The 9,788-nt window shown below is 50.4% G+C and overlaps 5 protein-coding genes across 5 annotated transcripts; 2 read left to right on the top strand and 3 right to left on the bottom strand.

The window, feature by feature from the left end:
* Window positions 1–1,164: 1,164 nt before the first annotated feature.
* On the bottom strand, window positions 1,165–1,759 carry BDV17DRAFT_287529 (uncharacterized protein; the record flags this gene model as incomplete). Its single annotated transcript, XM_073761191.1, has 2 exons — window positions 1,165–1,523; window positions 1,606–1,759. The coding sequence occupies 2 exons, from the start codon at window positions 1,757–1,759 to the stop codon at window positions 1,165–1,167; spliced, it is 513 nt and encodes a 170-aa protein (XP_073620009.1).
* On the bottom strand, window positions 1,703–3,759 carry BDV17DRAFT_253091 (SDR family oxidoreductase). The gene is made up of 6 exons (XM_073756615.1): window positions 3,487–3,759; window positions 3,170–3,428; window positions 2,951–3,114; window positions 2,702–2,901; window positions 2,501–2,651; window positions 1,703–2,449 (listed from the first exon to the last, which is right to left on the bottom strand). Exons 1-6 carry the CDS (start codon window positions 3,539–3,541, stop codon window positions 2,331–2,333), a joined length of 948 nt encoding a protein of 315 aa, XP_073620008.1. The 5' UTR covers window positions 3,542–3,759; the 3' UTR covers window positions 1,703–2,330.
* Window positions 3,760–3,817: 58 nt separating this feature from the next.
* BDV17DRAFT_253089 (uncharacterized protein) lies at window positions 3,818–4,956 on the top strand. The gene is made up of 2 exons (XM_073756614.1): window positions 3,818–4,200; window positions 4,249–4,956. The coding sequence occupies exons 1-2, from the start codon at window positions 4,141–4,143 to the stop codon at window positions 4,744–4,746; spliced, it is 558 nt and encodes a 185-aa protein (XP_073620007.1). The 5' UTR covers window positions 3,818–4,140; the 3' UTR covers window positions 4,747–4,956.
* Window positions 4,957–5,173: 217 nt separating this feature from the next.
* Window positions 5,174–7,206, top strand: BDV17DRAFT_253088 (cytochrome P450). The gene is made up of 3 exons (XM_073756613.1): window positions 5,174–5,593; window positions 5,667–6,637; window positions 6,711–7,206. The coding sequence occupies exons 1-3, from the start codon at window positions 5,218–5,220 to the stop codon at window positions 6,906–6,908; spliced, it is 1,545 nt and encodes a 514-aa protein (XP_073620006.1). The 5' UTR covers window positions 5,174–5,217; the 3' UTR covers window positions 6,909–7,206.
* Window positions 7,199–9,293, bottom strand: BDV17DRAFT_253087 (transcription factor domain-containing protein). The gene is made up of 3 exons (XM_073756612.1): window positions 8,394–9,293; window positions 7,891–8,344; window positions 7,199–7,803 (listed from the first exon to the last, which is right to left on the bottom strand). The coding sequence occupies exons 1-3, from the start codon at window positions 9,204–9,206 to the stop codon at window positions 7,433–7,435; spliced, it is 1,638 nt and encodes a 545-aa protein (XP_073620005.1). The 5' UTR covers window positions 9,207–9,293; the 3' UTR covers window positions 7,199–7,432.
* Between the last annotated feature and the right edge of the window lie 495 nt (window positions 9,294–9,788).

Raw genomic sequence — 9,788 nt, 5'->3', positions numbered from 1 at the left:
AATTGGCTCGGCAACATAATATACTCATTATGTTTAATTGGTACTTACTCCACCGGCCCTTCTTGCGTGCCTCCATTATAAACGGTGGGATCCATGGTCTGTGATCTTCGAGGTCCGACATCTTGGTAGGGACTTGGTAATAGGAAGTGAGTCAGAGGGATGGTACTTGCTTCCACTGTGCAAAAGAGGACGTGAGTATGCTGAAGGAGCCGATGGGGAAATGCCTGTATTTATCTCTTGTTCAGCAACTAGTGGTCACATAATGGGAAGACCAGGAGTAGAGCGCTCTTTCATCATCTGAATTGATGTTACGGAAAAACTTGTTTCAGTTGCACTATGACTCTCTACAATATCCGTTCAATAACAAAGAAAAGACAAGGCACTGCCCTAACCCTGTCTATATCACGTGAACAATCAGAGGTTCTTTGAGCTTCTGGTAACCTTTGCTCATGTGGCTGTAGATATAAAACAATGCTTTATACATACTCATTCGTTCTCTATCAAAGACTCGCCTCATGTTCAAATGACAAAATTACGCTTCAAAGCGCCTGTTGCAAACTAGATGCTGTCCGAGCAAGCTTGGAGACATCTGATGCATCAAGCCCTGATTTATGCATTCTCACGTTCAATCAACCCATAAGAATGCCTACGACCTTGGGGCCGCTCTTTGCTCTTGGAACATTCTATTATGTACGTTGTTATCGTTCTCAGAGACATTCTAGGTGATCATCCCAGGCGCGGTACCTGAGTATGTTGAACTCCTGTCGACCAGGTCCAAGATGTTCTTTTTTCCCTCACCTTTTACGGCATTAACAAGGGAATAAAGCCTTATCGAAGGTTACTGTCACGCACGATGACTAGAAACAAGATCATTGCGACAGCGCGGTAGTGCTGTCAAGCAATGTCTTGCTTGAGCCGCGGAGTATACTGATAAGTGGAACTAAACAGAAGTAGAACGATGATAATATAGAGTCCCAAAACTAGTTAAATAGAACCTATGCATTGAAGAACAAAAAGCAGAATAATATGAGGAAAACAGCTAATCACCGTGGTCTCTCATCCAAGCAAGGTAACCTTGCCCAGCCGGAGATCTTTCGCGATCAATGAGCATCCTCATGACTCCAATCCACATCCTCCCAGCAGAACGCATCCTCGGGCTCAGTATCAGTAACACTCAGTATCAGTAACCTCACCAGCTTTCCTAGGCTGATACTCATCCAAACCAAGGTCATACATATCATACGGCTTCCCACCTAGAATCTCAATATAATTCAGCAGAACAGCGTATTTCGAGAACAGCTCGCGGCGTTCCGCAGTTTGCAAACCGGGCTGCTTGGACGTAGCATACTCCTTCGTCTCGCGCAGGATAGTGCGTGAGAATACTGCGACCTCGGCCAACTGGTCAGAAGGCGCAGCAAAGCTGGCTTTGAAGCACGCTGGCGTGTACTCGTCGTCGATTTGCTGCTTCCGCTCGGGGGGCTCGTTGTAGTAGAGGAATGCGAATTTCTCGGAGGCTTCAGTGCCTAGATGGTACAAGGGTTAGGCGAAATGTGGGCAGTCAAAGGAAGGAGAGAGGAAGAGTGTTGGATGCTGAGGTTTACTTACCGAAACGGCCACCCTTGGTGACTTTGGTCATGAATTCGGGTACTTTGTGGCTGGTGGGGTTCCCTAAAGCATCATAGAAGCTGTCCACCATTTGGGCCAGGGCTGGAGTGATACGAGCGCCCTGAAACGGTGATTCGCCAGCGTTGCCAGACATTTTGCAAGAGATGTAGGAGTCGAAATGGGTAAAGTGTTGGGCAATACTTGTGCAAGCGTGAAAACAGGAGTAATAAACAGGCTAGAGGGAAAGAGCTATTGGGAGAGTACACATCTCTAAATAAGCCTTTGGCTCACTAGCATCAGGTTTCGAAGAGGAAAGAGCAGAGCCGTTTTACTGTCTGAACGACTGATTGAGTTGTCTGACTCCTTTCATGGACCTTACCATGATACAATCTTTCAAAGTCGAAATGAGAGCCAGGGTTTCACCTATTTTTGTTGATGAGTCTTACTGCAGTTCTTGCAAAGTATTAAAGAATGTTCTGAGGTAATACTGGCTTCGGATCTGATACTCAATAAAGTATCATATACTTGCTTGGATCAAGCCCAATAATGCGTTGCCTTTCCATTTGTTCCTGTGTGACGCCGGATAGGAGCCAGGCATTATGCTGCTTCTTTCAGAAATACCACTTTTGATGATCTAAGAGTCTTCTATACTAACAAAGAAATAAAGTCAAAGTCGAAACATTTAGACTGACACTTGGAAATACACTCGCTCGTGGTGAACTCGATCAAAGCTTCGCGTCCTTCTTCCCCTTGACATTCTGGAACGTTTCTCCCGAAAGAAGGAAGTCGGGATAGTTTCCTGCTGAGCCAGCGCCAGTGGAAATACGCCAACTGGCTCCGTCGACTATGCATGATGTTAATTAAGGGACTTTTAGCAGTCATCGTGAATACTGACCAACTAGAATCTGACCCGTAACATAGCTACCAGTGTCTGCGAACAGATACACAGTAGCATCAGCGATGTCCCGGACCGAACCGAATCGGCCGAGAGGCTGTGATTTGACAATCTTCTCCATCTGATCACTGGGGAGAAGACGGTCCAGGCCCTAAAATGTTTAGCATAATTGATTAATCAGATTTAGAATGTGATATCAACCTCTGTGGAAGCGATAGGCCCAGGAGCAATGACATTGGATGTGACTCCCAACGGCCCAAACTCAAGCGCGACAGTATGAGACAAAGCGTCAATGCCAGCTTTGGCAACAGAGACGTGCCCCTGGAACACGGTACCGGTATAATGCAGTGTGGCGCTGACAAAGATGATCCGGCCTCCAGTTCCCGCTGGAGACGGTTCCACTGCGGGGAGGTCAGTTATGGGACGCATGGAACTCGGTGAGCAGCGTACGGGACTTCGAGTTCACTCTGTGCTTCTTCGCCGACTCGACAAGATGAGGGATCGTTGCCTTGAGCGTGTTATATGACCCCAACACATCAATATCCATAACAGACTTGAAAGCGTTCGTGGAGAGCTGGTTAATAGAGGCAAGGAAGTTGCCCGCCGCACCGGCACTAGACACGAATTGTAAGCAAGCGAAGGTTGTACTGTACAAAGACCCGCACATACATGACAAAGTCAATTGCCCCAAGTTCCTGGACGCAGCGATCAACCGCACTCTTGAGACTGTCAAACGAGCGCACATCCACAGCGCCGAGCCCTAACACCTTTGCCCCGGGCCGAGCGGTAGCAATGTCTTTTGCGACCTTTTCGGTCTTCTCGATATTCCGCCCGACGATACACGCGTCGGCGCCTAGATGGACGAGGGCGCGGACCTGCGCACTGCAGATAGTACCGGCTCCACCAGTGCAGAAGACGACCTTGTTTGCTGCGCGGAGTTAGTGGCGCAGGGGTATAAGGGACGAACTGTACAGCTTCGGACTTACTGAACAGGCCACCCTTCCACGTATCACTTAGATATTCCGACTTGGAAAGAGGCATATTGAGAGTGTGAGAGGTAACGAGTGAGGAGTCGTGGAATGAACGAAATTAGAGTAGATTGAGTGATTGAGGAAGAGTTGAGCTGACAGCTTCTCCTCCACTTGTCTTCACTTCAGCCGCGGCTAAGGTTGCCGAGGCTGTTCTTAATCGGGCTAGTGGCTTCTTATCAATCCAGTGCATGACCATCTGCATAAATAAGTTTATGCACAACTGCCCCAGGGTCATCAACACTCTCGTACCCTAACTTCTTCAACCACTAAGCCCTTCTAATGTTGAATTTATACCTGTAGAGGGTCCATTGGAGTTCTGTCAGATGCATAGAAGAGAAATTGCGGGGTGTGGAGGGAGTGAACAGACTTGACAAATCTGCTGCTGTGGTTGGCCCGGGTGTTCCCAGCCTCAGGCCATCAGCGACGTCACCAACAATTTTCCGCATCAGACCAGGCCAGGCACACTTTCCTTGGGCACTCCTCTCTCCATCTGCTCTCTACCACGACAGATTATTTTCATCTCATCCGTCGGGCTATATTGACAATCTGCTCAAGAGCTTCAAGTTGACATCTCCCGATTTGTCGCGCCTCGCTGCCGCGTCGCCCGCCATGGCCTGTCCGATCACCGTCGCCAAATTCGTCGGAACCATTTCCCTCGGCCTCTTAACGGTATGTACGAATCATCGCATTCCGGAACTCCTCACTAATGGCTCATAGGGCCTCTCATACTCGGCCTCGACCATCACTATCCCCTCCCTCAGTGTCCTCTCCACCTCCAGCCATGCCTCCAAATCCCTCTACGAAGTGAAGCGCCTCAACCGCCGACACGGCCTGCGCCTCGCCAACATTTCCAATACCTGCCTCATATTCGCCTATAGTATCTCACCGCGGCACCGGAAACACCCATACCTCGTCTGGATGGCGGTCATGTCGACCATCGGCGCCTACGGCGTCGACTACTGGTACCACCGCGACAATGGCTTCAAGGCCTGGATTCGCAGTGTCGCTCAAGATACTGGATTCCTAGCGCTTTGCACTGGAAAGACTCAGAAGGAGGATGACCTTGTCGTGGTTGAGGCCGAGGAGGGTGTCAATGGGGAAGTTGTGCGGAGGGAGTTGGAGACTGAGCGCCGCTTGCAGAGTGTGAGGGCGATCTTCTCTGGGATTGCGCTTTCCATGGGTATCGTTGGTCTCTGGGGTGACCGTCGCTCCTAAATGTATTGTCGGCTTGCCGATTTGCCTGTTGATCTCGACGACGGTAGATGGAATATTTCAGATGACCGTCGCCGTATTTCTCTCGTCGACCCGGATATTGCGGGAATAATTATGCCGCTCTTCTCAGTCTCATTAACCTTATGATGATGTCTATTGTATTTTTACCTTACGAACCATGGAGTTTATTAATATGATTTTTGCCGAAATTCAGGCCCCAAATGCTAGTATTGCCTAACTCTCCACCCAACGATTGAACCATTAATTGGACCACGTACTTGCATAACTCTCCGACAGAGGCTGTACTCGGATATTCGGAGTAAACTGCACACTGCAGCTGGTAAGTGATCTCCGCAGTGGCGGTGGGGGTGGGGTTGATCTGCAGCCCGGCTTACCCCAAGCTTTCTTTGTCTATAAAACACCAAACGTCCGCAACACCATGGATACACAACCCGCACAAATCCTCCTCTCAAAATGCACCTCATCGCCCTCCTTTCTCTCCTCCCATCCCTCCTCATAATCCGCTACATTCTCTCTCTAGCCTACCTAACCTTCACCACCCGCTCGCTCGTCTCCATCCCCGGCCCATTCTGGAGTCGCTTCACGCGCCTCTGGTACTTCCGCCGCCTCTGGAACGGCCACTTTGAAGAAGACAATATCCGGCTTCATAAGCAATACGGACCTGTCGTCCGCATATCTCCAGATCACTATAGCATCAACGACCGCGCAGCGGTGAAAACCATCTACGGCACCGGCACAAAGTTCGCCAAGTCGGCGTGGTATGAGGGGTGGAAACATCCCGATCCGCAGAGGTGGACTTTGTTCCCGGATAGGGATATTAAGCGGCATGGTATGTAGTCTTTCTTTGCTTTTCTGACTTGTTTTTTTTGGGGGGTGCCGAGAGCTGACAGCTATGTGTGCAGGCGAGACCCGCAAGAAATTCTCAAGTTTATACTCGATGAGCTCGCTGGTGCACTACGAGGAGTTCGTGGATCAGTGCGCAGATGTCTTCTTCCAGCGGCTACATGAGTTCGCCGAGCGAGGCATCAAGTTCAATCTCGGGGAATGGTTCCAGTTCTACGCTTTCGACGTTATCGGGGAGATCACCTACGGGGAGCGCTTTGGGTTCCTCGACAAGGGCCACGACATTGACGGGACGATCGGTGCCCTGCAGAACCTCATGGCTTACAGCTCCTTGATCGGTATCTACCACGAGTGGCACCCTCGACTCTTTGGCCCATTGAGCCGCTTTTCCTGGTCGGGCGCCGGAGGCCGCGCATACATCATGCGATACGTTCAGGACAAAATCGCGCGCCACAGCACGCAAGAAAAAGGCAGTAGCAAAAGCGACATCGAACACGGCGCCCTCAAAACGCAGACCTTCCTCGAGAAAATGGTCATCGCGCGCGACAAAGACCCCGAAAAGGTCACAGACTACCACGTCTTCATGATGGGTCTATCAAACGTCATCGCCGGCTCAGATACAACAGCCATCAGCCTTTCCTCGATAATGTACCACCTCCTGCACAATCCTTCCGTTTTGCACAACCTCCGCCAGGAGCTCGATGATTTCACGGCTCGAGGCCTCGCCAGCGACCCAGTCACTTTCAAGGAAAGCCAGGAGATGCCGTATTTTCAGGCCGTCATGAAAGAGGCTCTCCGGATGCACAGCGCAACAGGGTTACCCTTCTGGCGGGTTGTCCCTGCAGGTGGTGCAGATATCGCGGGACACTTCTTCCCTGAGGGAACAGTCGTCGGTGTTAACGCCTGGGTACCGCATTATGATGAGACGGTCTTTGATGACGCGAAGAGGTTCATCCCGGAGCGGTGGATCGAGGCTGAAGCGGACCCGGACCCGACAAGGTTGAAGCTCATGAATGAGATGAACATGCCGGTATGTATCTGTTCCCCTTTCCCATAATCATCAATGCAGGCAACTCCTAACTAATCCGATTCTTTGGATGCAGTTCGGTCTCGGCTCTAGGACTTGTCTCGGGAAGCATATTTCGATCCTGGAAATGTCGAAGCTCATTCCCCGCATCGTTCGTGAGTTTAATTTCACTACCGAGAAAAAGAGATGGAACACGGAGAATCATTGGTTCGTCAAGCCAGTTGATTTTGAGGTGCGGGTTTGCCGGCGGAGAGGGGATACAAATGAGGTATGAGATTTGTCATGTACTAAGCACAAACTTAGTACTTGGATACATCTCACCACAAGAATAAATCACTTTTAACCCCCCTAACTGGAGTAAATGTAATAGCATGATCCGGACGCCCTGAGGAGTCACGTCGCAGGAGCAAACAATTCCGTTTGACAAAGTGATACAGGGTTAGGGCTCGCTAACCAGCCCATTTCCAAATCTCGTATATTTAAAGACTTCGGTCTATCTTCCAGTAGGCACCGAGTTCTTCATCTGTCGGTCAAAGAATTATACAATGCACCTACTACCTCCAGGTTGAAACAAGTGCCGCATACTAATACTTCTAAACAGGCTTAGTGTGCGCAATTGGGCACGGCCGCTCCTTCCTTTGGAATTTAGTCCCATGGATTGCTCCTTCTCTCTCCTTGGAGGAGGCGGTTATATCAGCACAAGGTGCCACCGACAGCGATTCGATTTCAGATGATAAGTCTCCGCGCGTTACATAAAACCGTTCAGGATCAGAGCACCAGTTCTTGATGGAATCCAGACTAGGCGGGCCCCAAGCAGAACCGTCTATATTCCATGATCAAACCGTTCACATCCGTCATATCGGTATGGTCATACCGCATCTTGGCTGCATTCACGGTACCAGTCACCTCCGGACTTGTTGCAGTTTCAGCAGTGGCATCATCATCATGAATACGCTCCACGATGATCCGCGCTAAATGCCAGAACTCTGGAGAGTAGCTGATGAACCCAACCTTTTTCCACAGTGAGCCTGGCGTATTGTGGACATGCTTATCCTCCGCTTCACGCCGTTCCCAAATTTGGCGCCAGTTCTCCAGCCCTCGTTCGATGGGTGCCAAGGTTGATTCGAAAATGAGCGAGTTTTGAAGGTGGAATGTCAGAGAGTGAAGGCCTATACTTCGGTCAGCAATCTGCCATACTACGCCCAATGGCTTGCATAATCTGGGCACCTGGTTGATGAAGTAATTCCTCAACTTACTCTGCACAGCAGTAAACAGATTCAAAGTTCCCATCTTCGCATACTCGCTCGCAGTTTTCGGCGACGGCTCTTTCTCACAGATGCTCTTCACAACAGCAACAAGTGGCAGATGCCGGCGCCAAAATGTCGTGTGTTCCCATTCCTTCAGCGCAGCAAAACACTCCTCCGCAGATTCAGCCTGAAAGCAGGCCTCTGGACAAGCTAGCTCCATTTTGAGCTCTGAGACGACCATGCGGGGTGGCGAGTTGTGGAATATTGTCAGCGCTGCGTCGAAGAGGAAGACATAGGTCATTGTTCTGGACGTGGTCAGTGTGTTACTCTGCGAAGACGATTTATGCGGGTCAGACCGTATCAAGCCCTCCTCAACGGCAAACTGCTGCCACCACATTTCCGACGGTTTGTCCATGCTGAGGTCCCTATGCGAGGCTGTTGCGAGGCCAACGTCTCTTGCAAGCTGTGTTTCTGGTCAGCACTTTTCAGTACCAAGGGCAAATATGACTTACCATAACCATCGTGGCATTTCTGTATCTTCTCACTCGCGCCCTTGCATCGGCAGAGCCCTCCCTCTTCTGTAGCGAACAAACGAGATATGCCGTCTGAATACACTCTAGTCGTTTCTTCTTCCGATCAACAGAGGATGATAAGATAGCACCAGTGCCACCTCCAGTCTCCTCGCAAAAGGAGCTATCGCTAAACGCCAACTCCTCCACACAATCGAGCCACATCCGAGCTTTGTTTGCGTCAACGGAGTGGGGTGATAGGCAAGCCCCAATCAGAAGCATGACACACAACAAGGCAATCGGCGCTGTGTTTGCATTGAAGGAAGCACGATGTATGAACGGACAGTTGGGATACCAGAGTGACCAAAAGTACCTCAGAAATCGGGTAATGTTGCCAGAGGCAAAGAATGTGCGACATTGTCTTTCGACCTCGGCCGTCCAGTCGAACTTCACGACACTCCTGTCCGTTTTTCGCGTAACTGTGGAGTGTAAATGGTGTAGGATCTCGAATGACCTTGCCATTATGGGGTTAACATCGACATGGAGCATCGACGGCTCGATTGTGTGCAAGCAGCCCACTGGGATACTAGATTCTTTGGCTAAGTGATGTTCTACGGCGGCCTCATCCTGTCGAATAATTTCCTGCCGCTCCTTCAGTGTCTCCGGGGCGAGAAATGTCCCCATTCCATTCTCACTGGTAAAATGGGCCAAGAAGTCCAATCTCTCCGCGGTAATAATACTATCAGAGCTCAACCGCGTTGTATAGAGCCAGTCCAGTGCAGTGAAGTCGGGTGGAGATGGCATGCTCATGCCCATGAAAAAATTGTCATCGAGCCCGTAAGATAATACGCTCTCAATGCCATTGGGCGGCAGTTGAACTAGGCCTTCAGCTTCGGGTGATTGCGTCTCATGTTGAGGCAGCCCATTTATATCGCTAGCCCGGGCTCTACACGTCCTCTCGTGGCGAGTCCTGGCATCCCTGGCAAAGTCAGGTTCCTGTTCACTCAAGGGCAGTTGAGGCAAACATACCGCCGCGTGAATGGCCGCTGGCAGAGGCTACACTCATACGGTCTTTTATTCTCATCTGGAACAACTATTAGTATGCTAGGGTTCATGTAGTGCTGTCAAGGAGGCACTCACGGGATCGAAGATGGCGACGGAGGTGCTCTGAGCGCGTGAAGTAGGTCGAGCAGAGCGCGCACTGCCACTGTGATTGAGACATCTGAAGCCTAGATGCATCGCATGGCAAACATCTGGCTGGACCGTTCAGGTGGGGAATAAGGTCCTGGAGACTTGCTGTGCAGAGTAAAAAGGGGAGAAGTCGGAATGTGCGGGGGTGGGGATGGATGGGGTCCCGAAGCGGAGCCGAGAAGCTTGATTACTATGTACTACTACTGG

Source organism: Aspergillus undulatus (genome assembly GCF_047715775.1).
Source record: "Aspergillus undulatus strain CBS 261.88 unplaced genomic scaffold BDV17scaffold_4, whole genome shotgun sequence".
Classification (NCBI taxonomy): domain Eukaryota; kingdom Fungi; phylum Ascomycota; class Eurotiomycetes; order Eurotiales; family Aspergillaceae; genus Aspergillus; species Aspergillus undulatus.
Note: the sequence above shows the minus strand (reverse complement) of the source record. Positions and strands in the feature narration are given on the sequence as shown.

What these genes read in the sequence shown, in the direction of transcription:
- BDV17DRAFT_253089 (XM_073756614.1), top strand. Translation starts at nt 4,141, where the DNA reads ATGGCCTGTCCGATCACCGTCGCCAAATTCGTCGGAACCATTTCCCTC. An exon ending in TTTCCCTCGGCCTCTTAACG is followed by an intron (nt 4,201 to 4,248) that starts GTATGTACGAAT and finishes AATGGCTCATAG; the next exon opens with GGCCTCTCATACTCGGCCTC.
- BDV17DRAFT_253088 (XM_073756613.1), top strand. Translation starts at nt 5,218, where the DNA reads ATGCACCTCATCGCCCTCCTTTCTCTCCTCCCATCCCTCCTCATAATC. An exon ending in TAGGGATATTAAGCGGCATG is followed by an intron (nt 5,594 to 5,666) that starts GTATGTAGTCTT and finishes CTATGTGTGCAG; the next exon opens with GCGAGACCCGCAAGAAATTC. An exon ending in TGAATGAGATGAACATGCCG is followed by an intron (nt 6,638 to 6,710) that starts GTATGTATCTGT and finishes CTTTGGATGCAG; the next exon opens with TTCGGTCTCGGCTCTAGGAC.
- BDV17DRAFT_253091 (XM_073756615.1), bottom strand. Translation starts at nt 3,541, where the DNA reads ATGCCTCTTTCCAAGTCGGAATATCTAAGTGATACGTGGAAGGGTGGC. An exon ending in GTGGAAGGGTGGCCTGTTCA is followed by an intron (nt 3,429 to 3,486) that starts GTAAGTCCGAAG and finishes AACTCCGCGCAG; the next exon opens with CAAACAAGGTCGTCTTCTGC. An exon ending in GGCCTATCGCTTCCACAGAG is followed by an intron (nt 2,652 to 2,701) that starts GTTGATATCACA and finishes TAAACATTTTAG; the next exon opens with GGCCTGGACCGTCTTCTCCC.
- BDV17DRAFT_253087 (XM_073756612.1), bottom strand. Translation starts at nt 9,206, where the DNA reads ATGGGCATGAGCATGCCATCTCCACCCGACTTCACTGCACTGGACTGG. An exon ending in GAAATGCCACGATGGTTATG is followed by an intron (nt 8,345 to 8,393) that starts GTAAGTCATATT and finishes CCAGAAACACAG; the next exon opens with CTTGCAAGAGACGTTGGCCT. An exon ending in TCTGTTTACTGCTGTGCAGA is followed by an intron (nt 7,804 to 7,890) that starts GTAAGTTGAGGA and finishes ACCGAAGTATAG; the next exon opens with GCCTTCACTCTCTGACATTC.